This window comes from Centroberyx gerrardi, chromosome 19 (assembly GCF_048128805.1).
Source record: "Centroberyx gerrardi isolate f3 chromosome 19, fCenGer3.hap1.cur.20231027, whole genome shotgun sequence".
Taxonomy (NCBI): Eukaryota; Metazoa; Chordata; class Actinopteri; order Beryciformes; family Berycidae; genus Centroberyx; species Centroberyx gerrardi.
The window spans coordinates 17,152,708-17,180,426 of record NC_136015.1 but is presented as its reverse complement, the minus strand read 5'-3'; the positions used below and the strand labels follow the sequence as shown (position 1 = coordinate 17,180,426).

General features: G+C 44.8%; 3 protein-coding genes and 1 non-coding gene across 4 annotated transcripts; 3 read left to right on the top strand and 1 right to left on the bottom strand.

Moving 5' to 3' along the window:
• The first annotated feature begins 519 nt into the window (after window positions 1–519).
• Window positions 520–3,272, top strand: rps27.1 (ribosomal protein S27, isoform 1). Its single transcript, XM_071908285.2, has 4 exons — window positions 520–588; window positions 1,346–1,454; window positions 1,559–1,669; window positions 3,006–3,272. The coding sequence occupies exons 1-4, from the start codon at window positions 583–585 to the stop codon at window positions 3,032–3,034; spliced, it is 255 nt and encodes an 84-aa protein (XP_071764386.1). The 5' UTR covers window positions 520–582; the 3' UTR covers window positions 3,035–3,272.
• Window positions 2,539–2,668, top strand: LOC139918828 (small nucleolar RNA SNORA35). Its single transcript, XR_011784978.2, has one exon. It is a non-coding gene; the product is annotated as a small nucleolar RNA SNORA35 (small nucleolar RNA).
• Window positions 3,273–4,006: 734 nt separating the features above from the next.
• On the bottom strand, window positions 4,007–9,679 carry LOC139918799 (small conductance calcium-activated potassium channel protein 2-like). Its single transcript, XM_071908286.2, has 9 exons — window positions 8,774–9,679; window positions 8,043–8,138; window positions 7,118–7,408; window positions 6,265–6,386; window positions 5,594–5,735; window positions 5,300–5,410; window positions 4,776–4,903; window positions 4,393–4,462; window positions 4,007–4,237 (listed from the first exon to the last, which is right to left on the bottom strand). Exons 1-9 carry the CDS (start codon window positions 9,647–9,649, stop codon window positions 4,007–4,009), a joined length of 2,067 nt encoding a protein of 688 aa, XP_071764387.1. The 5' UTR covers window positions 9,650–9,679.
• Window positions 9,680–18,303: 8,624 nt separating this feature from the next.
• Window positions 18,304–27,110, top strand: chrna11 (cholinergic receptor, nicotinic, alpha 11). The gene is made up of 9 exons (XM_071908316.2): window positions 18,304–18,320; window positions 18,441–18,520; window positions 21,236–21,403; window positions 22,060–22,254; window positions 23,991–24,077; window positions 24,655–24,764; window positions 26,376–26,524; window positions 26,618–26,737; window positions 26,816–27,110. Exons 3-9 carry the CDS (start codon window positions 21,244–21,246, stop codon window positions 27,108–27,110), a joined length of 1,116 nt encoding a protein of 371 aa, XP_071764417.2. The 5' UTR covers window positions 18,304–18,320; window positions 18,441–18,520; window positions 21,236–21,243.
• The last annotated feature ends 609 nt before the right edge of the window (window positions 27,111–27,719 follow it).

Sequence of the window (27,719 nt, the reverse complement as noted above, 5' to 3'; positions counted from 1 at the left end):
GGTAGAAACACCTTATTAGAAAAGTGTGGCAATAAAATTCCTTCAATATGTTATATAGCCTAAGTTGTATCTCAGGTTTATTCCATAGACGTTTTGCCTGTATGAATGTAAAGAAGTCTTAGAAATGAAGTGACATATAAACAGTGATGTAGTGGTAAATAAAAAGGTGGTTATATCACCTCCAGTTATTTTACACAAACAACCACTAATATAAACACAAACCCATAATATTTTAGGAAAGCATTAGGCCCATGTCTTTTTTTTTCTTTCTTTTTTTGCATCAAGCTTACGTCATACTTTTTTTCCTTAGAAGACACTGTCGTCACACATCTTGCATCAGTTTGGTGTTAGGCTAATTAATATGAGGTTTAGATAACTTGTATGAGTCCAAGTTAATGCGGAACAGAACATATCTGGGTGTTTGCTTGGTGAGTGTGGTGTGGAGCAGTGTTGACCTCACCAACATGGCCGCCACCTTCTCTTAAAGTCATCACTTCCGCTCTGAGCTCAAAGGAGCCATCGATATGAACCCCTCGCTTCCGGTAATGCCTCCTTTTCGGCAGCGGCTATTTCCTCGCCAACATGCCAGTGAGTACACGAGCTACTGTAAAATGATATTTTAACGGATATCGGAGGGTTTGAAAGTCACCGCAGGGTTCAATCTTTACATAAGAAATTAGCGATTCGACTGGTGTGAGTTTTAGACGGATCGGTTTAGGTTTTGTCCCAGTTATACTCATAATCTCCACATCCGAGCGCATTGCGAGCGCGTTGTGATACAAGATGGCTGCGTACACAGCGCAAACATGGAGACAGTTGAACAGAGGGGCAAACGGGCTGCTGTGCCCCAATACTCACGAGCGGTGATGCCGATCCTGACCATTTCCACTCATTTGATGTTATCAGGCTGATTATTGGGTTGTTTTATTACTGCCCTCTAAATATTTTCTCAATGTTCGCCAGCGAGCGAACAAAATGCGTAGCGTTACCTAATCCAAGAAATGTAGGCCAGCCGAGCAGCGTTAACATGTTGCTACAGCATTTAGCCTTCATTAAAGCGAAATAAAAACTAACACAACAAATTGGAATGCTTTTAGAAACACTCACAGTGAGTTTGGGTGCTGTTAGCAAGGTAGTGCACTAAAATGGCCATGATCCAAACCTCTTCTCCTGTTACTTTAGAAGCCATTGTGTTGTCTCTCAAGTAATCCTAATTAATTGACCCACCAGATAACAGTCATGTATTTCTAATTTGTCCACACTGATAGGTTTTGCAACATTTTCAGAAGGAATGCTGCGAGCCCCAGTTGTTAATTAATTGCCTTGTATGTTTTTTGTTTTGCAGCTCGCAAAAGACTTGTTGCACCCATCCCCTGAGGAGGAGAAGAGGAGGCACAAGAAGAAGCGTCTTGTTCAGAGTCCCAACTCTTACTTTATGGATGTGAAATGTCCAGGTACTTCCACATACACAGCACTTCATCACACATTTGAGAAAGTTGGTGTTTATGTACTTGAACCCAACGGCAGCCACTTTAATGTTGTCTCGTCTATTTTTCAGGATGCTACAAGATTACGACGGTGTTCAGCCACGCCCAGACAGTGGTGCTGTGTGTGGGCTGCTCCACAGTCCTGTGTCAGCCCACCGGAGGCAAAGCCCGTCTCACAGAGGGTCAGTATCATCCTGCTGGGGGACGTTACACTTTCAGTACTGGTTCTACAGCCTAATTTTTTCGCCAACCTACTGATTTGAATGAACGCATCTCTCATTGTGATAGAGTAATCGTACACGCCAGTGGCCTTTCTAAAGAAAGTCGGACCATGCTCATTATTTTCAGTAGCTGAGAAATTGGTTACATATCATTGCAGGAATCCCAAATTTCAAAGCGCTGCAATACCTTTTGATGCCTTAAATTGGCTGCCAGAACCAGACCAAGCATTTAAATCCCTTTAGACAAAGTGCTATTTCATGTATTGAATCAGTTACTATGTAAAGCATCCAAGAGGCGAGCAGATTTAGTTTTGATTTAAAACGTGCTCTCTCACTCTACAGTGACTTTTGTTGCCTTTTGTCTTCATTTTTTCTGTTTGGTGGCCTCACACCCTGCCATGTGTCACCACATGATAATACGGTTAAGTTTCAACTCATGTTGGTCAAATTAACTATCCAGGCAGCAGAGAAACAAGAGGGAAATTTTGTACAAAGTTCAGACACTACCGCTTTGTGTAGAGCAGCGTAACAGGCAGCCGATCAGGAACCTGTTTGATACAGAGCCAGTGTTTTGTGTTGACTTGCTAATGGTCGGAGTGTACGGTGGCCAGCAGGGACAAAGTTTGAGAACAGGCAGACTGTATAACTGAGCCATTCAAATGTTGTCTAAAAGTTACTGCCCAGTGTGGCAGGTGAACCCTGATTTATCCACCAAAGACAAATTCTACCAGTATTTGGAACATGGTGGGTGTTAATTTCAGACCCTGGGTGATGGGACTATTTTTCTGAATTACCATATTCACATGTGATTTGTTTGGTAAGGCTGTTGACCGCACTGCCAAGTGACTGGACTGCCTCCATCATGGTCTTCCAATCTCATTCCAGTGCCAGATCGACCTCAGTTTGCAGAAGGGCTGGGCTAAACCACTGGCTCCCCCCTTTCGAAGGCTGAGAACAGACATGTACTATAGAGCTGTGGTTCAGCTGGTAGCATAGTTAGCAATAGCATCGCACATTGTTTTTTGGGGTTTATTTTTTTCTCCTTTCTTTCGTCTGCATAACTGTACATGGTATTAAATGGTATTGCATCAGCATCGCCTCTCTTGCCGTGTACAGCAAATGTGTCGTAAGCCGGTAACATGGAGACAATCAGTCACATGATAGAAAACTGGCTAGTGTCTACTGTTAACAGCATCTAGAACAATAGCATAATGCAGCGCCTGCAGTATTTCTCTGTGCAGTAAGGCCCTTTCCGTCAGCAGCGGCCTGACTGTCATTGTCCCCTCTCTCCCATCAGGGTGCTCATTCAGGAGGAAGCAGCACTAGCTGTTCTCCCCAGTGATGAAGGGGAGAGGAGGGGTTGGACCGGTCGATATCAGCGTCTTCTGCCCCAGCATGGCGGCCACTGCCACACCCGACACCCAGCAGTCTGATCTGGAACGAGACCTGAAGACGGACTGGACAGCAGGTGGATTCACTGTTCAGCTTGACAGATCAGTTGTTGCTGTAACTCCGCCCTCCAACCCCGGTCTCTCTTAATAAAATATTGTTTTGGCTAAATAAATGGTGTTGTGTGTGTGTGTTTTGAAAATGTCCTCTGTGCTTTGTGTGAACAGCTATCAGACATCAAGGTGCAATTGGTAATTTTTTCTGAGATACATTTCACACCAGGCAAGTGTCTTAATGCTTTTATTAAAAATTACTATTGTTGCCTTCATAATTCAGTTTACAGTATGGATGTTTAGTGTTCTCAGTATTACATTACCACAGCAGACTGAACATTTGAATATTTCAGCATATTTTACTACATGATCAGAAAAAAGTGCATTGACTGACAATTCAGCAATTCACTGATGGGCGGGGCATAGCTGTCCTCTGAAACTGTTCATTTTTAGGTTAGCCAGTTCACACCTTGTCTGGAAAGTGCCGTGATTCAAAGTCAGTCTTCAAAGTATTGGTAAAGGTCCAGTTTGGATGGCTGCTGTTCCACATATCAGTTCACCTATTACTGCCTCAGTGTCGGCTCTGTTTTTCCATTTTACAGCCAAGTGAATTGACTAATTTCTATCTTAGTTTGGTTTTATGGTATTTCTGCTACAGAAAATGAAAGCTACATTTTGGAATACAATTTTACACACTTCTGTACAGCCTTTACCTCGTCTTTATCACCCATCTGTCCCACTTTGCAAGGGCAGTGTTCCCTATCTTAGCACTAAGATAATTCTAATTCCATTATCATCAAACAATATGCCTTGGGCCTTGAGAAACCTGCCTTGCCCGCCCTCTCTCTCTCTCTCTCTACCCGTCACTTCCACTCATGCCGGCAGTCTCCGTCTTCACCTCCCTCTCCCTGAGCAGGTGGCGGATGGAGGAGTTCTGCGTGGACAGAGTGTTGGACAGGAGCGGCATCAGGCTCCTGAAGCCCTCCCTCAGCTCCTCCACATGCTTCTCCAGGCTGTAGATGTGCGTGTCCAGGTCTCCCCTGCAGCCCTGCACCTCCGACAGCACGTCATACATCAGGTTCTGCATCTGCGTGGGGTTTGGCGTCCATTGTGGCGGTGGTGGTGGGGTCCATGTAGTTTCATGTAGGAGAGACAGAGAGGGCATGGTGGAATATTAGATGCTACCTGATTGAGGTTTTGAAGGGATGGTATAGTGTAAATATGTTCACTCGCCTGTCTCACCTTGCAGAGATCCACAAGAGTGTTGGCCTGGTCCGCCAGCTTCCTCTTCTCCATCTTCACTCGCCGCAGCCTAGGGCCGACAGGACGTTTAGAGAAGACTTTGGTACTGCAGTAGTTCAGTATCACTTACACTTTGTACTTTTTAAATACGTTTGAAGGGAGTCATACGTTATTTAACGAGGACAGTTGTCTAATTGCAGTTAGGCCTACATTATCTCACCATTACATACTGTGTGTTTCCTAGAAATTTATACTCCTTCCTTGGTCATTTTGTTTCAGATTACTGCCCAGGTAGAAAAAAAAACATGATTTTGCAATATGTACATTTAATGTCACTTTAAGTGAAAACTGCATGAATGGCTTTAGGAGAACAAGTGTCTTACTGGTGGATTGCCAGCAGCAGCTTCCGCTGGTGCATGCGGACTCTGGTGTGGTCTTTTTCTCTTGACAGCCTAGTGTGTTTGTAGATAAGCCAAGTCTCTCTCAGCACGTTTGCCGCCGCAATTTTTATCTAGTGAAAGAACGTAGAAAATCATTCAGGAGAGTTATGTTCAGGCCTGTAGCTTGGACAGGCTGTTATTTACACTGGATACCATAAAATGGAGCATGTAGCATGTTGCACTACAGTTAGATCAAGATCTGTATATGAGTGAGTAAATTGCCATAGTTGATGAGTGCCAGGTTAAGGGTGAATGCATACTACAAACATTTGACCAGATATAACCCCAATTATGGTGCACCGCCCACATTTTGAAGACTGCGGGACAACAAGCAGCAGAATAGTTTTTGCAGAAGCTCTCTTGGGGGCGCTCCTTTCTTGACATTTTGGAGAAGCAACTTTTGGGCCTAATTATTTTACATAAACCTGTAACGTGCTTCCACTCAGCGGTTGGGCGTGGGTAATTACCTCCTTGGTGATGTGGGAGTCCATCATAAAGTTGTGGACATGTTTCTCTGCCCTGGTTAGCTCCAGTTTCCTGGCAACCACCGCTACAACCAAGACTGTGCAGCCGGCTCCCTGTGAGCAGGACAGCGGGAGACAAAAGTTAAAGACAGTTCTGAATTTAAATAAATACTTGTTTTTAAAGTGTGACTTTACTTTTGGAATTGGAAATATTCTGAGGTTTTACTTGAGATTTTTCCCAGTTGTTGCAGAGAAAACCGGCCTTTGCTGTTTATGAGTTACACAGTATGTGCTTACCATTATCCCAGTGAGGAGGCAGATGCTGCGACCGCAGTAGGTATGAGGCACCACATCTCCATAACCAATGGACAAGAAGGTGACAGAGACCATCCACAAGGCCTCCATGTAGTTGCTACTCAGGTCCTTGTAGTTGTGGTGTCTGTAAGATAAAGATGTATTGAAATTAAACATCACTATCCTCCTACTCTCTCTCTGACATTCATTCATTCAACATTTATTTGTATATTTGTATAGTTCTCAGAAAACACACTGAGGGTTGGAGCCATCTTTTTCAATGATGCCAAGATTACAAATCACAAGGAAGAAGGAAAACAGAGAAGTAAATAAATAAGGAATGAAAAGGAATCCAATTATAGTTCAAATCAAGGGCTAAAGTGATCCAGATGCCAAAAGCGGATTATCCTTTCTATTGAAAACAGAAAAAAAAAACTAAAAAGGACATCAAGCAAAACAATGACAACTAAAACTAGCAAGAGTAAGAATCAGTGACTTAAAATGCTGTCATTTATGTAGCAATAAACGGAGCCAATAGTACAGCTAGTTCAGCAGTACTAAGATGACATTCTGAACCTAACAGGATTTTGTTGTAGGGATTAAAAACATTAAAGAACTGTATAGCCAATATTTGGATCAATATCAAATGTAGGAGCTCAGCTGTCATCACATACCTCTCACAGACATGTAAGCCCCACGCTGCCACTATCCACAGAGAAACGCTGAAAATCATCAGTACGGTCCCGGGGTAGGTGGTCATCAGCGTTTTCCCCACAAAACGGGTGTTGAAGTGTATCTGCAGATCACAGACAGGATCCATTATGTCATCATTTTTACAGTAGGGCCTACTTAGCAAGATAGTATTTAGGATAGTACCTGTCGGATTATGTTTATATAATGCAGAGGATATGAGGGATAAGAAAGCTTGTTCTCAATCTGGCTTGATACATGGATGGTGGGTTTGGTATTGCAGAGGGGAGACAAAAGGTCATTTCGTCACTCTTAAATAGCATTAATAAGGGAAGGGATTAGTAGGGGCGGATATTAGAAACTACGGATAAGAAAGTAGAGAAGCAAAGGAGAGCTAGTAAGGGACATAATCAGAACGTCAAATCACTGATATTCATGGGAGCAAAAGTGTGATGGTCACACCTCGATATTCACACTTCTATTGACCTCTCGGCCCACCTAGACATAAGACATAAAAAGATGTGCATGAAAGGATCATAGTAAAGGAAATTGCTAGCTCCAAGAATTGAAGCCCGGCCCAAATTGTACTATTCCCAGATATAGAGTCAACTATCCCATGGATCACATCACACAGTACTGCCCACAGACACACTTTTTAATTCTAACACAACTGACTTTTAGTTTGCTGCTGTGCAAAAGTTCTCCTCAAATGTCACAAGAACTCTTTTCTTTAATCTTACACGTTTCAGGAACACACCACAGTACTATCCAAAGCCAAAACCAGAGCCGAGGCCAGAGCAGCCAGACTCTGAGCTGAGCCCCTGGGCGACCTCCAACCTTGTTGAGCGCTCCAATGCTGCGGGACGCGGTGTCAGTGAAGAGGCGGCTGTGCAGCATCATGGCCCGGCCCAGCAGGTAGAGCCTCAGGAACATGGGCAGAGCCAGGACGATCTCCAGCTCCGTCTCCGAGAGCGGCCCGCGGGCCACGGTGATCCGCTGGAAGTAGGAGAAGAGACCCACCGGGTAGGGGTGCACCGCCACCGCCGCCAGCTCCAGCGCTATCAGCATCACACGCTCTGTTGTCATGGCAATCCGCCAATCCTCTGCACCACTGTCGTGAATGTAGAGCTACCGATGAGGATGAGGAGCATGCATTTAAGATGAGTATTCATATGTTAGTGACACCCATAGTGAAAATGAGTCAAAGTGTTACAAAGAGTTGGTATTGTGCATGTGCAATAGGCCTGTATAGAAAAGGGTGCATCAATTCAACAGGGGTTTGGTGTATTCATGAAACAGAAAGACAGTTTAAGTTCCCCATGGAGGGAACAAACAAACAATTTGAATTTTTTAAAACACAGGAAAAAGTAAAGATGCTGGTTGTGCTCAGATGAAGGTCAACTGTAACGCAGGTGCCAGAATCAAAATATTGTACACTAGAAAAATGGGAAAATAATTCTGCACACTGCAAAAAGACAGTGTGCAGAATTTTCAATTTTTTTAAAACAAGCCTTGCGAGCAAATCATTGATTTGAAATGGACGAGTGATTCCTGCCAATTGAAAAAGACTGAAAATCGAGTCCTTACTCTGCTGCACAACTTCATTTTGAATGGAGCTGTGAGTGCTGGAGATAATCACACATCCCTTTTTTTTTTTTGCAGCAGATTGATTTCAGAGATGCTTTGACATTTGAATGGAGAGATGAGGTCACTGGAAAAAAAACAAAACCCTGATGATGTAGTTTGTGAGGAGGCCAGTTACCTGCACCTCGCAACAGTGGTAGGCAATGATGAGGCCAAGCAGGATGATCGTAGACAAACTGATGACAGACTTCAGGGCTAGGGAGTAGATGGAGCTCTGTGGGTCACACACACACACACACACACATACACACGCACACGCACACACATTACGTCATTTTTAACTGATGGTTGTTTACCATTACAAAGCTGAATCTATGAAATGGCATTGGTGATCCCTCATAATCTTCTAATCTTCTATCACATACATTCCATTTAGATAATCCACTTGCTTGATTTAGTGAACATGATCTTATAGGCATTATTCTCATGCATTAATGGGTAGATCAATTTCCCATAGTGACCCCACTGAAATTTGATCATTTCCTAATATGGCCCAGTTACAAAGCCCACCAGCATGTTGTGGGAGCGTGTTCTTTTAAAATAGTAAGACCAAAACAATCTTTTGAGGACAGTTGGACAGTTGTATTTTCTCTACATTTCACTGCAAATAATGAAAGAAAATGACAAAGAGGGGTCTGATATTTTCTTTCACCATGTTAGACATTGATTTCTCAGACATGAATTAAGCCTAGACTTGACTAAAAACAGTGATTGGCCCTTGAAGGACAAGATAACAAGAACTGCAGCTGTACAGCTCAGAACTACATCCATGTTTCTTGAAGCATTGCTCAGTGGCCCCTCAGATTTTCCTCTCTCTGTGTGAACAGGTGGTTGACCTTTGGCGCTGACCTTGCTGTAGACGCTCCAGCTCAGCTCTGTCTCCATCACCATCACCACCACACCAAATATCCCCACCCCCAGGGCGAAGTCGTTCAGCCGCTGCCTCCTCTCGAACAGCGCCCTCCTGTGGACCAGCCGCCAGCCGATGTTATGGGTCTTCCAGTACTGGTCGTCCTTGTTGTCGTCTTTGGGTTCCGGGCCGGGGGTGGGACTGAGCCCGGGGATCGGACCGGCGCGCTCGGCCCCGGGCAGCAGGCCCTTGCCCTCGGAGGGGCCGGGGTCCCGGGGGAACGGGGGCGTCTCGCTGTAGTCCTGCGGAGGCAGGTCATCGTCTTTGGTGGTGATGATGATCTCTGGGAGACGGTCGTGCATCTCCAGGGAAACGTTACCTGACCTCCGATCCCCTCTGTCTCTGCAGGCCCCTCTGCGCTCCGTGTCCCCGGGGTCGATGTGGCACCTGCGGGGCGACTTAAAGGGCGACCCGCAGGGCGACATGGGGATGTCAGTGAAAGAGGTGATGTTCTCCTGGAGTCTGTGAGGTCCTGCCTTTCTGGGTTGGCACTGCTGATTTTGCCCACTGCCCCCAAACCTTTTCTCGCCTTTCTTGTCCTTGCGGTTGTCCTTGCCCTTTGCTTTGTCCCCCCTCCTGTGTGGGTGGGGGGAAGGTGTGACATAAAGGTAGCCGTTGTATAAAGGTGTCGTGGTCATGGCCTGGGTTCTGTCCAGCCAGGCCGCGTGATCTATCCCCGTCTGGACCGTATGGTGTATTCCACACTGGGGAGGGCAGGCTTGAGGAGGCGCCATTCTGGGCGGGAGGAGGGGGCGCTGGTCCTCCACCTCGTCTCCATCCACCATTGACAAGTTCATAGAGGGGGAGGGCTCCATGGTGAGAGGCTTTATAGGTGATGAGTCACCGAATCTTTTTAAGAGGTTTGAGTAGAGATGGAAAGAGAGAGAGAGAGGACAAGAACAGATGGTCAGAACGAGGCGAGGCCAGTGAGGCAGCGAACAGTTAAAACAGACGAGAAACGCTTTGTGGCAGCAAACTGCAGCTGAAGTTTCACTTGTTAGTAGCTTTTGATGCCAGTCACAAGGATAGATTTTCTCATACCATTTTCTTACTTTTGAATACTGCTTTTGTATTTGTGTCTGTCCACTGTGCCAGTCATTGTATTCTGATTTATTAAAAATGGTTTTAGATTTGCAGAGACAGATTATGTGAAGAGAGAAATAAACGTAAACTCATTTTCAAGAATTGGTTCTGTTACAATCAACTTGCTTGTCTTAATACATAGTAATGAAGATTCATTCACCGCCCTCACTGCTCCAAAAGCTATTTCTTTTCTGTGTGGGCCTATTTCACGCGTTCCGCCGAGTTCCTCTTGACAAATAGTTTATCTTTGTTTTCAGTCTTACCTGAAGTGGACCTCCTCGGTCAAGTTTTCCACTCTCCAGTCAGTCCGCTATGAGGAAGAACAAACAACTCAATTTACCCAAATATCCCAGTATTAAATCTCCTTAATGTCCTGAAGGTCACATCTGCCTGAACCACAAGAGGATCCTTCAAACAAAATCCTGTTGCATCTTCTACAGACACAAACACGCCGCTTTCAACAGCTCCCGCTCGGAAATAAAGGTTAAAGAGTGAAAATTAATCGAGCCACAACACTACGCTCCAGGTTGTCCAGATCAAAATACTCTCAAATCTCCCCGGTCTGTCCATATGAACTTCCAAGCAATCCATTAGCAGCTTCAGCATCATCGAGCCCCTCCCATAGATTCAAGCAGAGGTTATGAACTTCCCTACATATGACGGCATAGGAGGCAAATACCCACGGATATCCATTGCATTTTCAGGCATTTATTCTATTTATCTATTTCCTGCATTACCATTGTCCACTGTCATGACATCTTCCTTAAAGCTGGGGGCTTAATGACCGCAGAGACTCTAAGTTGCAGATGTTGCTGGCCAGCAAGGCAAAGTATGTGTCATCTGTCAGAGTTTTTTCAGCAGGGATTGACAGATTTCCTCCTCCCTGTGTGTGTGTGTGTGTGTGTATGCATGTGTGTGGATGCATGTGTGTGTGTGTGTGGGCCCACGTTCATTATGTCAAAAATCAGCCCAGCGTCATTCTCATTGTGCAATGAATATTACTATTATTCAACTTTTTATTTTTTATTTCATTGTATTCATCAGTTGGTGTCATTTTTGACATGGGAGCATCCCAAGTGTGCTATTCAGATCTGTTTTTTTTTTTTTATCTTCAAGAGTGAACGATGGTCCTCAATATCAATTCAGCAGATTAGTATCCGAGATTAATCAAGTCTGGGAGTTAGAGATCTGATACTTATGCGCTTATGAAATATCTAATATGTCACCCCTTTAACCCAACAATATGCACACAGAGGGGGGGGTGGAGTATTAAGCATTAAAGTCATAACAATGACATTCAGCATCATTTATCTAAATCCATGTGACAGATGGGTCTACAGATAATAGATCGCCATCCAAATGGAGGGACCCAAGGAAGAAAGGGTGGACAGAGCACAGCAGGATGGTGGAGGGATAAAGAAAGGCGTTATATAATCTGAAGACAACATGTACTTAAAGGGGGGTTGGGGGATGGTACGCAGGTGGGAGATGGTAGTCTGATCAGCCAGTCTGATTTCTACTTCCTCAGCCGCCCTTCCAGATGTAAACTAGATTAATTATGCTAAAAGTACTCCGCTCCAGGAGACTTAACCAGATGCCGTCTGGTTTGTTGTTTTGAAACGAAAAACCGCACAAGTCAACGTGCGGGGAGCCTCCTACTCTATATGCCTCGCTGCATGTCTGTCAGCACTAAACCCCGGGGACAGCGGCTGTATCTGGAGACGGCATCTGAACCCCCCGCTCGCATCCTAGCAGAGGACCTGAATCTAAAATGACACCCTTCAGTTTAGTCAACAGAGTGCAATTCTAGTGCAAGACTGATTTCACTGCGGTGATAGAAAGCATGAACGCTCTTAAATTGTGTTGTCCTTTTAATAACAGGCTGGTGAAAGGATATATACACATCTGCAGGGCTTCAGATTAATGCAAGCCTCCAGCCAAGTGCTTGTAGATTTTGGCTGGAGCTGGATAAGTGTGTCATTTCTTCTTGCTTCCTTGGCGGGAAGCCAGCTCGTCCTCAATTAGTCTTCTCTGTTCCAAATCCTGCTTTGGCTGCTGTGAAATTAAATTAAATTGGGATAGTCTGAATCTACTAATTGTTGTGGCGGGTAAATGAAAAATTAGTCTCATGCCCTTGATGTTAGTTAGTGCCAGTTCATCTTGTGGGGACGATATTAACCGCTTCACTCTGATCTATTGGGCTGCATTGGTCAAAAGATAAATACTCCTCTACAAAGGCAAACAGCAGTGACTCATTTTGTGTGTTTTAAAGGTCAAAGATCACAACTAGAGTTTAATTTTCATATCAATAAAATGTTTACCCATAAATGCTATTAAATGACTCTACTTTTGTCCCAACAATACTTCTGTCAGCGCAGGACTTCTATCACTCTCATTACTCAGGCTGCTCTTGTGCTTTGTGAGTCAGGATACACCACAATAGCGTATTAGCATAAGAAACTCATCTACCAAACTCCATACAAAACAAAAAGGCCACTTTGACAAATCAGACATCACAGGCGGGCGGATGCATGAGCTGGGCTGTCGATAACACCTTATTAAGAGGGGACGTGTCAGCGTAGAGGAGTGCCTAATCCAATCAGCAGAGTAATTAAAAACACACAGCACAGCAGCAGCGCGCTGGCTGATGGCTGCATTGTCAGGGGCAGCGTTCAGCATTTAGCATCGAGAGGGATGAGCTATTCATGCCAGGTCAGACCAAGGACCATCACTGCTGCTACGGCGCTGGAATGAGAAACAGCATCAGAGTCACTTTAATCAACAAGAATACAGCAAGATGTGCAGGAATTGATCTGCATCCTTCTCCCCTTCTTCATCATTTGTGTCATATTATTGTCTATATAATGTTCATAATCCTCATTCTCTTCCTCTCTATCATCACCATCATCACCACCATCACCATCACCATCATCACCATCATTATCATTGATGCCAGTTTAATCCAAATCCTTTTCCTTTAAAGTGTTTTCACTCTTCTGCCCTCTTTGTTTCATATTTAACCTTCTCTTTATGGCTTCCGCTCTCATCATCTCCTCAATTCATTTAGCCCAGCTCCCTCCTTGCTAATTAACTCCATCACCTCACCCTCAAAGCCCTGCTGCTGGTGCTTAGCTCCAGTTGTTTAACTGCCAGCCTGCAGTTGGAATACAAACCACCAGATGTCACCCACGCCTCAGTGCCTCCAATCTGTGTTTTTATGAGGCGTAATGAATTTTGATTTTGGCACAGTATCAGACTGGCGCTTGCTGCATAACAGCACGAGGAACCCTTTTATTTCCCACTCCCGTACGCTCAGAGATGAACTCAAAGTCAATTTAGCGCACAGTCAAACGACAACTGTGCCGCGCTGCAGGAGCAACAGGATGCTTCTGTTATGATACATTACAGGGGCACGTCGTTTGTCCTTGTTGCACGCTTGGTGTGGTTTTCTCTGTTTTAACGGGGGCTTCAGCCATTCTTCTTTTAGCCTCTGAGGGCCATCCTCCATCCTCTGTGTGCAGCCGAGCATGAATCTGTGCCTCCGGAGCACTCAGGATGTCTGACAGGCCGCCTTGGAGCGGGGTAATTCCGAAGGGCAGTAGAAGTAATAGGGTAATCTATTATACAGTCCGACTCTTTTCTTCCTCATCTCGCTCCTTTGCTTTCTCCCTCTCTCGTTGGGTTTCTCACCGCTCTGTCCTTGCATCAGCATTTCGTGAGGACAAATGAGAAGTAGAGTTTAACTATGCACATTCCTGAGCCCTCCTGCAGAGCCCAGCACTTTCTCAATTAGACTGGAGTCCATCTGCCCTGCTGATTCAAAGCTCGCCCCCCGCTGAGTGGGGAGACAGCACACACACACACACACACACACACACACACACACACACACACACACACACACACACACACACAATCCCTCACAGACCTTTTACCACACACAAATTCTTGCTCACTGTTAGCACACACACCTGTCTCTGTTTCAGTTTTCCTCCCCAGCAGTGCGTGACCATGACATCACATCTGAAAACAGCTGTCATATGTTTTGACCCATATCGACAGAACACATAGGCGTAACATGCACAGTGTTCAGTGTGCAAGAGGTGTGAAAGACCTGCGATTAGGTTGAATACAAATACAAAGTGATCTCTTAAGAGGTTTTTCCCCCTTATCTTTGTTTAATCAAATTCTCCAATGGAGTCAATTAAGATGCTTATAGATCATGTGCATCTATTTTGTTTACAGTAATAAGGTCAACTAAGGGAGATAAAGGTTTCATTTCAAAATGCTGTATAGCCATTTTGGAAAAAAAAATGCTATCTGAAATGAATATATATTTGAAAAAATATAAATGATTCTGTCCTCAAAAAGTGAACTATTTTATAAGCAAATTTCTTCATTTGACTCCTAACTTGCACTAGCACTGACCCATAATGTGCTTAACTTTCATGCCAGCAGTCAATATGGGAGATTGGGTGTCATTTTATTAAATCTCGTTTTGGAACGAAACTCCTCATATAGCAATTAACTCCTCTCTTCCCTCCGCCTCTCTCTCTCTCTCTCTCTCTCTCTCTCTCCTTTTCCCCTTTCCATCACTGATATCCTTCTCTCCCGCTCTCCTTTTTAGTCCCACCTCCCAGAGAGACAGGGAGGCAGGGAGAGAGAGAGAGAGAGAGAGAGAGAGAGAGAGAGAGAGAGAGAGAGAGAGAGGGAAAGGATAGAGAGAGAGAGAGAGAGAGGGGGAGAGAGAGAGAGAGAGAGAGGGAAAGGATAGAGAGCGCACATGAGCTGACTTGTGTAGAATCAATCAGCCCCCCCCCCCCCTCCCTTCACTCACTCACTGCAATCTGCCAGCGGTGTGCGTGCGGGAGAAAGACAGATATATATATATATATATATAGAGAGAGAGAGAGAGAGAGAAAGAGAGAGAGAGAGCTGAGTCTCTGTACCTCACAGCCACCATCTCCTCCTCCTCCTCCTCCTCCTCCTCCTCCCTCGTCTCTCAGCTCCCTCTCCTCTTTCCTCCTCTTCCAACACACTCACTCGCTCCCTCTGATGCTGTGTGGATGCAGACCGGGGGATTTCCAGGCTCCTGAATCGAACCTCCCTCTCCTCGCCTCTCCTCCTCGGCGTCTCCCCCCCCAGACCCAGGCTGGTCCAGACCTGCTTCTCCGTCTCTCCGCTCTCCTCTCCTCCTGCTCCTAACCACCAGGATGTGGTCCTCGGCGGCTCTGCTTCTCTCTGGATTCTCCGCTTTGATCCACGGTGAGCCTGCCCGCCTGTCTGTCTCCGTCTTCTTTTCTTTTTCACTTTATCTGGGTTGGAACCACGAATCAGGATGCGGCAGAATCAGAATCACTTTGTTCACTGAGTACGGTAAATACATATGTGCAGGAATTTGTGTCGGTGGCATCGATGCCCAGTGTGTAAAGTATGTAGTGGAATAAGAATTTGAAGTAGAAAAAGGGAGGAAAAGGTGAAGTGAAGTGTGTGTGCGAGAGGATCCGGCTCACCTGTTTGCTTGCCTGTTTATGTCAGTGGGTTTTTTCTCCTGAACTGTGCGGCTGATGAATGTTTGCTGGATACACATGCTGGGTTTGATCCCTCTGCATGAGATGTGTTTTCCTCAGAGACAGACAGCAGGCAGATTGACATCCTGGCTGTGAAGCGAGGCAGATGACAGTGTTTAATTAAAAGAATCTGAAGCCGCAATCATAACAGCTTCACCGCTCTCCTTCTGCCAGCCTCCGTCTCCCCAGATGTATCCGCATGTGTCGGCAAACAGATCACATCAGCTGGATAGCGTTCACAGAGCCGCTCTTCCATCTTTGCCTGCTTGTTATGGTGTCGTGGACGTGTTGCTGCAGCCGAGCTGAAGGGCTCCAGGCAGCAGAAGTCACACCAGAAGGCAAAGGCTGACAGGAGATGATAGAGCTGAGAGTGGAGCTGCTGAACTTTCCCTACAGGCACAGCTGTGACTGAAATGCTTTTTCTCAAACAACGGTTCCAGACCAGTTGATTCCAGAAATTTCTCTTCAAGCCAACAGCACACATCTCTGTAGCAACGGCAATTAAAAGACAAGGGGCAACAATTTCACACTGAATTGCTGCAGAATGAATTATTACAGCTTACAGAAAGATTTGACATGCAGCAAAGTTCACTTTTACATGACGCATGCCATTTGAAAGCACCTTAAAATACCATGAGTGCAAATGGGAATCAAACCCGTAACCTTGGCAGTGTTAGTGCCATGCTGTCGGCACTATCAGTTACATTCTATCCTTGTAAACTGAACTAACACACTCGTGGAAAAGAGATATTCTCAATAGGGATATAGTAATGATCAATAAAGCACATTAACACCTGCAGGTTCCTATAATTTGTTTTGTCAACTCCAAGAACATCTATATTTAACGTTTTGCACAAATTCTAATATTGTGGCGCCTGGGGACATTTCACACCAACCGAAATATACATTCATTAGTGCCAATTATGCACTGATGAGGCTTTCCCACTATCAGATCCTTCTTATGCATGCTCGCCTCTGATTCTCTCCCTCCTGTTTGCTGCTTTCCTTCCTCATTATTTCCTTCCTCATTATTTTGTATGTTAGTGTTAAATGTTCCATTCTGACTGAGGAGCTGGACCTTTCCCTCATGTTTTTTTTTTTATTGTACTGTTTAAACCATGAATGTCACTGCAAACGGAGATAAGAGTGACTAATGGCGATAAGAGATCAGTTTTTTTTTAATCTCTCCTCTCCTAATTGCATCTCTCACTCTTAACCTTCATATCTCCTGTTTCCCTCCCTCCCTCCTTCGCTCTATTTTCTTCTTCTTTTGGATGGATTTGTGGATGAGGAAATGGAATTCCTGAAGGCTTAATTTCTGATTTTATCAGAAATATATATATATATATTTTTCTCTCTTGGCACCCATTGCATGCCTGGGGGATCCCTCTCTGCAGGCCCTTCCCAAGGTTTCTTCCATTTTTTTTTTTCCTAATGAGATTTACATGGAGTTTTTCCTTGTTCTCACTGAGGGTTTGGGAGGGGGGAGTTGGGGTCGTTTTCAATCACTATTTCAAAACGTGGGTGTTGTGAAATCTTTTGGGACTGTGTCTGTATCTGTATCGTTTCATGGTCTTAGTATAGGGAGTTTTTTTTAACAGTGAAGGTGTGTTAGAAGTTGACTTGTCTTCCTGTTCTGCCTCTGCAGTGTCGCAGCAGGGCCCCCACCAGAGGAACCTGCTGAAGAACCTGCTGAAGGACTACAACCACATGGAGCGGCCGGTGGGGAACGACTCGCACCCGCTCACCGTCATCTTCTCCCTTAGCTTAATACAGATCATGGACGTGGTAGGTGTCACGCTGGATTCCTGTCTAAGTGCTTCTCAACCCCCACAGGGCCGTCAGATGACTTATTGAATGTGACAAAATATATTTCTATCATACAAATTCATGATCATGTTTTTAATCTGTGTGATAAAGTGTTTCTCTTGGGGAATAATTGACATTTACAGCTTCTAGTCTTCTTCTGATAATTAAGCAGTAAAATGGCCTGAAAAGGGAAAATTAAAATTATCATTTGGTGTCAAAGTTCAGCGTTCTGTGCGTTAATGCCTGACACCTGGAGATAATAGCAGGCACTGTTTCATTTTCGTGGGTCGGGAGGTGAAAAGGTTGAGAACCAGGGGTCTAGAGACAGCAGCTGGCTGGTGCTTTGGTCAGTCCTTCAGTCTGGACTGCGTGAAGTCACGGAGGACTGTCTTTTCTGCAACTCTGAATCTTTCATGTGGATGGAAACTAATATTCTAGTCTGTTAGTAGAGATTCATGGAGCAAATGATTTCTAAGAAATGTTTTAAATGTTTTGTAGGACGAAAAGAACCAGGTGCTAACCACAAACATCTGGCTGCGGATGGTAAGGACCTGAGAGAGTGATAATGAATATCGCTGCTATTGTGGGTTTAGGTCATTTTCATGTTTTTACATGCACTGGTTTGCATGGCCTTTAATGTGTAAAGTAAATTTCATGACCCACCCTCTGCGAATCTCATTCAAAATCCATTACAAAATCTTAAAAAATGCATGGTCATCACTGTGAAATTAGGAGTGTTTTTCTGAAAGCTGACCTATTTGAAGCTAAAAGGCTCTCAGACACAGATAGCAGTGATATTCTGTTTGAATTCTATGAACTCAAATAAAATTCATACTGAACAACCAAGTGTTATGATGGAGACACCTTGTCTGCAGTAAAGTGGACAGACTGTATCTGTGTCTTGTGTGTTTCAGAGTTGGTTTGACCACTATCTCCAGTGGAACCAGACTGAACACCCCGGAGTGAAAAATCTCCGCTTCACCACAGACCAGATCTGGACACCAGACATCCTGCTCTACAACAGGTAACACACACACACTCACACACACCCGCTACACACACACACACACACACACACACACACACACACACACTTCACCAAGCAGTGTCCTAAGTTCCACCTTCCTCCTCTGTCCTTCCTTAGTGCAGATGATGACTTTGACTCCACCTTTAAGACCAATATTCTGGTCAATTCCAGTGGCTACGCCGAGTATCTTCCTCCAGGTGAGTCTCTCTCTCTCTCGCTCTCTCTCTCTCTCTCTCCATCTCTCCCCAGATTCCCTCTCTATCATTCATCCCTATCTCACCCCATCACTCCCTCATCTCTCTGCGGTGCAAAGGCAGCATCTCATTCTGCACTCTCTGCATGTCTCCCCTGTTTGTACACTTGACATTAATATTTTATTACTACGAAACAGCATCACCGGTTAGTCACTGTTATAGAATCCCAATGCTCTAAAACCTATAAATAGAAGACACCCGCTTCCCCCTTCCCTGTCTTTAGCCTAAACGCAAGACCCATGTAAGCCCGGGTAAGTAACGGCTCCCCTGGGTTTCCACGGCTCTTTGCTTTTTACTTTCTCAGTCATTTCTCTCTACACCACATTAGAGCAGAGCTGCGGTGGGATCCTTTGTGCCAGGCTGGCCAAAATGGCCTTGTGGAGTCAAGATGAGGAATATAAGCTAAGAAAACCACCCTATCAATTTGACTAAGCGGCTATGTTTATTCATAAGGTGCTGCTGAATGTAAATAAAGCTCCTTAATGCTGTGGTTTGGATCAGAGCCAATTAAGAAAAGAGAGCTGCGGTGCCATGGCCCGGTCTAATGAGGGGGAGCCAGGCTGTGCCACAATACGTGAGGAGACAGAGAAAGGAAAGAGAGCAGGAGAGAATGAGCGAATGGAGAGAGAAGAAGAAGGTGTGTGTGTGACCTGGGTTCTCCCTCATATAAGCCTGTTTGCAATTACTGGGGTCCTTTTGGCCCGGCTATTGTTAGGAGATAAAGGGCTACAGGTTTGTGGGTGTCAGGCAGGGAGCAGTAGCTTGACACCCAGCAGAGTAAATAATTCAAAGGCAGAGGATCCCAGGTGAATGCTGCTGTATTATCATTTGGGGGGAATAGCTCTCATAGCTGCAGATCTAAAGGTCTTGTGTGATGTTTTGGTTTAAGGGTGTGACAGGAGATAAGAGGAAATAGGTTTTAGTTGAAAGCTGGGTTGGGGCGATGTTTCCAAAAAGGTAATCTTGTCTCTAGGCCCGGTGATGCCGTCTTTGGAGGTGATTTTCGCGAGTGATGGAGTTTTATTTTGGGCGCTAAGCCGTGAGAGAGACGGTTCCAAGCTGCAGAAAAATCAAGGTGTCTTGTTTGAGAGTAGCTCCAAGGTTACTGGCTATCTGTGAGAGGCAAGTTACTGTTACTAAAATATACATGTAGGTGCACAGTGCAGTACACTGCAAAGAGAGATAAAACTGCTTTTAGCTAATCAGTGTAATTTAGGGTTTAGTGCCTCAGCAGCTCATAATGGGAGTAATTATAGAGGGATCGTCCCCATGAAGCAAAGGCAAGCACTTGTAAGGACTTGGTGTTAGTAACTGGATTGTAGAGAACAGCGCTTGAGAGCAGTGAATGTGGAGTGTCTTCATTTCATAAGCCTGATTCTTGGCTTCAAGGGGGTAAAATGGGCTGAATCATGGAATCAGGAGAAATAAGTCCTTCTGCATTTTCTAATCAGCCTTTGAAAGTGTCCCTTGCATAACGAGGTGAAAGTAGGTTTTATAGCAGCAACTTAATTTGGTATTGTTTTTTGTGATCAACCTCTGGTTTGTTCATATCATCGGACCTGCTAATCTCTTCAAATTTGCTTTTTCAAACTCTGCTTTCATTCCACTCTAAAGCCTGATTTGCATGTCTGCAGGCTCATAATGAATGTCTTTGAGAGCTGTTTGTTAGGCTCCACTGGCATTTCGGTACTGTGTGCAAGTGAAAGTCTCAATAGACTTGATTCGTTCATTTCAGTAATTACTTTAATGCTGAAGTTTGCCAGCGACCTCTACGAGGATCATTGTGATTCTCCAACCCTTGGATTCTCTGTGTGGGGGTGGATGTGGGTGTGCAGGCGTGTGTGTGTATGTGTGTGTATGCATGATTTTGTGTATGTGCACGTGTCTATGTATGTGCATGTGTGAGTGCGTTTAATTTTGCATAATAAAAGTGATAATCTGATTATTGGCGCTGTGGAAAATCTCACTTTTGAATTTCACTGTTGATGTTTTCTTGTATCACTGAGACTTAGGAAACAGCAGTTTGTGCAGGCAGAGCGCAGACAAAGGATCTGTTTGCAGAAGAGAATATCTGAAAGCTATGAGTGACAATACGTTTCTTTCTCTGCTCACATCTCTTTGATGGGAGGTTGTCTCTAATCTATAGTCTTTGCTTCCACTTCACCAGCCACCAAACTCAATTTCAAAACCCCAAACTCTCTGCAGGCCTGCACAATATTAATAAAAATCATATTGCAATATTGTGCAAGGGATGTGGCCATATAATCTTTTCTACACCATTTCTATCTAAAAAATAAAAAAGTAAGGTGGGGGATGAGATATCAGTGGTTAGGACTGGCTGGATCTGAAAAAAATAAATGATTTTCTCTGACAGGCATCTTGTTCAAGAGGTTTTCTGAAACACCTTTCCCTCAAGGAAAAAAATGCAGCCTCTCTACTGGAAATTGAAGCGGTCAATATTGTCGTTTTGATATTGTTTCAATTGATAGTGCAGCCCTAACTCCCTGCCTCCCACCCTCCTCCTTTCGCTTTCTCTCTGTTTGACTAATGGTTTCTTTTGATGTGATCACGATTTGAGCGTCTCTGCGTTTAGCTGGAGTTGTCAAAATAAAGGTGTTTTAGCATTGAAATTCTCTCTCTCTTTATCCCCTTTCTCAGGAATCTTCATGAGCACATGCAACGTGGACGTTCGCTGGTTCCCCTTTGACATCCAGAAGTGTGAGCTGAAGTTCGGCTCCTGGACGTACGACGGCTGGCTGCTGGACCTGCAGATGAACGAGGCTGACGTCTCAGGCTACATGCCCAACGGAGAGTGGGACCTAGTGGGTGAGTAGGGTGAACTCACTGCGTGGTATACACCCTCTGTAACTGAGTGTAGCGTGATTATGCGTTTTATGTGTTTTATGTGCAATGCGATTGTGTGTTCACCCTGTGTATGATGCATGCACTGCAAAAATCTCCATCTTAACAAGTCATTTAGTCTAGCCAATGGGGTTAGATAATTTCACTTGTTTCCAATTTGTTTCAAGAGTTTTGTAGAATCAAGTTTCATTTTCTAGTAGTGCAGTGATCTGCTTTATTCTGACTTTATCATTTCTAGAAAATTCCTTAAACAAGCATTGGTTATCTCAACTCATTGACAGAATTTTTTTGAAGAATTTGATTTGAAGGCTGAATATGAGACTAAATGACTTGTTAAGATGGACGTTTTTTGCAGTGTGTTTCTTCTTTAAAACGGAGCTGCTATGATGCATAACAGATTGCAGCGAAATCTGACACAAAGGTTCTATTGTATCGCATTGTATCGTATCTTGTATCGTATCGTATATTGTGTCGTATCGTATATTGTGTCGTATCGTATATTGTGTCGTATCGTATCGTAGCATATTGTATTGCATCGCATCGCATCACATCGAGAGCTGAATCATATCGTTGTTTCTGTCTCAATCAGTCTGTCTGTCTCTGTCTCCCTGTCCTTCCAGGAGTGCCCGGCGCCAGGAACGAGGCTTTCTACGACTGCTGTAAGGAGCCGTACCCCGACGTGACGTTTGTTGTGACCATCCGGCGGCGGACGCTCTACTACGCCCTGAACCTGCTCATCCCCTGTGTGCTGCTGTCCTCCATGACCCTGCTCATCTTCGTGCTGCCCGCTGACTCCGGGGAGAAGATCTCACTGGGTGAGTGGACCAAAGAGAGCTACGGGAGAGGAAACAGACGGGTAAAAGGCAAGTGGAGGTGGAGAAGCGGTCGAAAAGACGACCAGAGGTCAGAGAAGTGGGCTTAGAGGCTGGAGGGTTGCTAGTTTTAATCCTCGGACCAGCTGGGAAATCTGGCTGGAAAAGGCGAACGCTCCCCCCATCCCTCAACATCGAGCCTAAAGATGAAGTGCCCTTAAGCAAAGCACTTTATCTTCAACTGCTCCAGTACAGCTGATTCAGTTCAAGGCTGTGATCGCACCGGGGAGCTCCCAGGTGTGAATGTCTGAGTGTGTAGCAGGGCATAGCTGAAAAAGAGCATACATGATAAGCCAACCTTCCTTGTGTAAAGGTAAAAAAAAAAAAAAAAAGTGTCATGGGAGACTTTAGTGGAGGGATGAAAGAGCCGAGGGAGAGGGTGAGGAGCTGGGGGATGGGGGGTAGTGGGGGATCGGGGGGGGGGAATAGAAAGATGAGAAAGGCGAGCCAAAGGTAGAGGAGGGAGAGAGATGAATGGGTGTGGGACGGTAGCAAAAAGGGAACACAGACAGGAGAGGAATACGAAGAGGATGAGAGAGGACAGCGTAGAGGGAGGGAGAATAATGAAGAGGCAAAGATGGCAGACTACTAACTAATAGGATGGAGAGAGAGCGGAAGCAGACCTTTGATCAAACAGGAGTTATACACAGTAGTTAATACATTTGAGAGTCACACTGCTTGGAGTACCAGATGAGTGAGGTTTCACTCTCATCAGAACAATACAGATAAGCTGTCAATCACAGGAACCTAAATTCACTTCAAATACTTTCCTCTGATTATCGAAACTTTCTGGCCTTATAGCATTGTCCTGATTGTATTGTCTTTATACAGGCTGGATGGAAAAAGGTTAAAACAAAAGCTTCGTACTATTTGACCCATGTCTGAGTGGAGGAGAAGGATCAAGACTAACACAAAGTGAGGGTGGCCTCAGAGGGAAACAGCAACAGTCATGTCAAAGCATATCCTCAACCTAAACACAGAATGCATTACGCAGCATTTCACTACAGAAAAAATGCCAAGCCTTACACACACGGCCAATTAACCTATTGATGTAATTAAGGCTAGTGAATTGATTAGGGAGAGAGAGCTTACACACTGCCTTCCAGGAATATACTCTGTCACTGCGCTTGATGGAAGAGGCACTGGGACACCGGGTGTCTGGGCCCTTAGGTGCACAGGAGCTTTACGCAGAAAGAACCGTCTATTTGAAAATAAACAACTTAAAAGAAGCATTTATTATATTTTTTAATATCCTTAAAGGGCATTCATTCTTTCTCTCTCATTGGACCGGTGTTTAATTGAGTGCTTTTGAATAGGGCCGAGTTATGCCAGGAAAGCACTCTTTAAATTTGGTCAGAAAAGTGAGACAGATAATGTGCAGAAAAAGATAAATGAAGAGGTGGAGATGAGTTTGTGAGCAGGAGCGTACAGGTGCAGGTTGGATTACTTAAGGCTTGCGGTTTGCTGTTTGGAAGTGCGGTAGTGTGTCTACTGCAGTAGAATATACCCAAAAGTTATTCACTGTACGAGCATTAGTCTTTCATGTTTAATTAATTTGTATTAAAATAAATCGAACCTAATCTAATCCTTTGAAGTTAGCTATCTTGAGTTTGACGATTTGTCAAAATACTGAGCATCTATCTATCTCTCTCTCTCTCTCTCTCTCTCTCTCTTCCCAGGTATCACAGTGTTGCTGTCTCTTACTGTTTTCATGTTGCTGGTTGCAGAGATCATGCCAGCCACATCCGACTCCATCCCTCTTATAGGTAAGTGTGTGTGTGTGTGTGTGTGTGTGTGTATGTGTGTGTGTGTGTGTGTGGTCTATAATGGGATGAGCAAGTTTCATAACTGGGCCCATGAAACCCATTCAAAACCTATTGGTATAACAAACATTTATGAGCGTCAATAGGAAAATAAGAGGTTTTACTATTAATTTCTTTTTTTTGGTGGGAGATATGAGGTTTCCATGTGACAGCGGCAGTAAACATTTGCTCTTTCATGTTTGTGCTTGAAATTTTGTCCCTGGGTGCTGCAGGAACTAGCTTCTGGTTGAGCTCTGGTGATTTTAGCCATCTGGTCGCCCTTAAATTTAATTGGCTAAATTGATCGTGGGCCCACTGCTGGAAATTATGTTTAGTGAGCTAAGTGTGCAGCCAGAGACAGATGCGATACCTTCTTTGCCTAAAGACACAAATCCTGACCATTAAAAACTCAAAAAAAAAATGCAGTGTCATGATCATCAGAACATTGCTTTCAGCGTTTCTTGTTATTAAAAATGGCTGCCATGATGCAGTTTTAGCCTGTAATGAAGTCTAACGCTGTTCCATACCGTGCTCCTCCCAGGTCAGTACTTTGCCAGTATAATGATCATCGTTGGGATGTCAGTCATTGCCACAGTGGTGGTTCTGCAGTATCATCACCACGACCCAAACGGAGGAAACATGCCCAAATGGGTGAGGCCAGCGCTCACACTGTTCATCAATACTTCATATGCATGATCAGTTACATACATTTTTCGGTCCAGCTTGCCAAATCTTTATTTCAGATATTGTATATTATTGTTTTTATCAAGGTCTGTTTCAGTTTTAGTTTCATACCTCCGCTCTACTATTTTCAATACCATTTCATCCATCCGTCATCGCTACCTTTGCTCCTCTGCCACCGTTTCTTCTCTCTCTTTATTCTCTCACTTCCCCTGTTGTGACTCATCCAGCAGGAAGTGTCAGTCTGTCTGAGCGTGCTCATCAAATGCATCGCCGCAACCTTCAACGGGAGTGTGCTTTCAAAGCACTCTGGATCTGTGGGCGGATTTGACTTGACTCATTCCATCTTCCTGTTTTTTTTTTCACCTTCTGTTAAATGCTAATAACATGCGTCAAGACTTTTTCCAAAGCAAGATTTTCGCTCCAAAATGAAATAACCTTGAATGTAAAGGTGAAAGTAAAGGAAATAAATAAAGGAATGAAAATAAAGGTAAAAAATTTAAGTTTTTTTTTGCTTTCCAAAAAGACATTTTTGATGATCATTATTTTTAAAATAATAATAAATGTAAAGGTAGGATAAAATAAAAATAAAAAAATAGCATTTTAAGCACATTGCAGTCAATTTTTTGACTGCAAAAAATTGACATCTGCTTTTATCGATAAGTACATGAATAGTGAATGAGGGCGAACAGATGCTGTATGGATCGGCACATCTGCAAGGACTTTCTGTTGATGAATGGCCTGTTCAGACAGTCCGATGGCCAATTAACGAACTAATTGATGTGGTTCAGAACGGGGCATCGAACCGGCACTGTTCATAATTGCACACTAGACAAAAACAACAACATCAACAGCAGCAGCAACAGGGACTGCTACCTGGCCGGCGAACATGCTCAGGAGAGACTAATTGAGCAGTCATCTGGACATTAGCTACTCATTAGAAAACCAGACACCCATCTGGATGCTGTTGGGTCAATATGCCCTTTCTGGGGACTTGTCCTCTCTCTCCAAGGGAGTTTTCATACAGTGGAGCAGCAAAAGAGCAGACCAGACGTGGAACAGAACAGTTTCAAATTTGTACCCGCTTACCAGAAGACATTCTGCTCTTAACTAAATGCTGTAGGTAATTGAAACCGTAGTGTAAGCTCATTACAGTCATGCAACAGTAATCTGCCACTCAGTCCTGTTAATTCCACAGTTTGAATTTCAATCAGAGAGTAACCTCTCTGCTGGGAATCCAGTGAAAGCAGTAAACCTGCTTTGCCTCGGGCGTTTTCACTGGGCGTCCCTGGTGAGGATCTCACACTTGTGCTTACACAAGTACTGTTGCATTTAGAAGCAAAAGGCAAGGTTGGAAACAGCATCAATGCCAATCCTCAACAAATGGAGCTATTAGCCTAACTGTAGTGGCGGCGTGATGTGAAGGTCAAGGTGTGTGGGTGGTTTTCTGTTCTTGGTGGCTCTCAGTGCTTTGCATCTTTCTGTTTTTTTCTTTTGTGTTCTTCTTTGTGTGCTCTTATGCTCTCTTTCGCTCCCTGTTCTCCACTTTTTTTCATATTTCTCTCCCTTTCTCTCTACCAGGTGCGGGTCGTCTTGCTGCAGTGGGTAGCGTGGTTCCTGCGTATGAAGCGTCCGGGGGAGAGCGATGACCCGGAACGGCCCCCCTGCGCCCCCCACCTGCGCCGCTGCTCCTCGGGCTCGCAGAGCGGGAGCATCCCCAACCCTCTGGAGCCCACCCTCCATCCGCTGCACCCGCAGAACCTGGCTCCTCTCCAGACAGGGCCGCTCCACGCGGGACACCCCCACCTCCACGTCCAGTCCAGCGCTAACAACAACGGGAACCTTCTTTATATGGGCTTCCAGGCCCTGGAGGACCCTACGCTGCTCCCGGACCCGGTCCAGAGGAACAGCATCTCGACGGGGCCTCGAATGGCAGGAAGCCCGCCTCCGCACCTGCCGACTAAGTTCTGCAGTTCCCCGCCGCCCCCGACCCCCAATAACGACACTGTAGGGTGTCCCAGCACGGTCTCCAGCGGTGGGGGCTTTGGAGGGGGACCGGGAGGGGTCGGAGGCTGCTCCTCTGGGGGGTTAGGAGACCCCCAGCTGCAGGCTATCCTGGAGGAGGTGCGCTACATGGCAGACCGCTTCCGGGAGCAGGACGAGGCGGAGAGTATGGCCGACCAGTGGAAATTTGCAGCCGCTGTAATCGACCGCCTGTGTCTGGTGGCATTCAGTGTTTTCAACATCATATGCACCATCTCTATCCTCATGTCCGCTCCCAACTTTGTGGAGGCTATTTCCAAGGATTTTGTTTGAAAACAAAGAGGGAAAAAAGAGGAGGAGGAGGAGTGTTAAGGAAGGGAAGAGGGGAAATGAAGGTAGAATGTTGGATGGAGTGGGCCTGGATCCAGGAAATTACATTTTCAAAGGACTATAAGCCCCATGTGTGATTGGGAGGGACTGGGAAATGGAAAAAAAAACAAATGGTTTTCTTTGTGATCCATCCAGTTTTATAAGGAGAAAACAGATGAGAAAAGGAATGTACAGTGAAGTTAAGATGAAATTAGAAAAAGCGGCGTGCTTTATCAGATTCTCGTGAAGGTGGAATGGATTGTGGTTAATTAAAAGGCTTTCCCAAACCTAAGGGGAAGATGACAGAGTGAGAAAGGTAATAAGAAGAGAAGAGCTTGGTACAATTTGACCACAGATAAGGAAGCTTACAGCGAGAGAGAGAGATTGAGAGAGTGAGAGGGGGAAAGAGACAGGTAGATAGATAGAGACAGATAAATAAGACAGTTTTATTTTCTGGAAGCGGGAAGATAGCCCTTCACTCCCACATCCCCAAAGCAGGGTGAGAAAAGACTGCTTCATTTTAAGTGATGTGGGGAAGAGAGAGAGAGGAAGGGGAGGAAGGGGGGGGAGGGG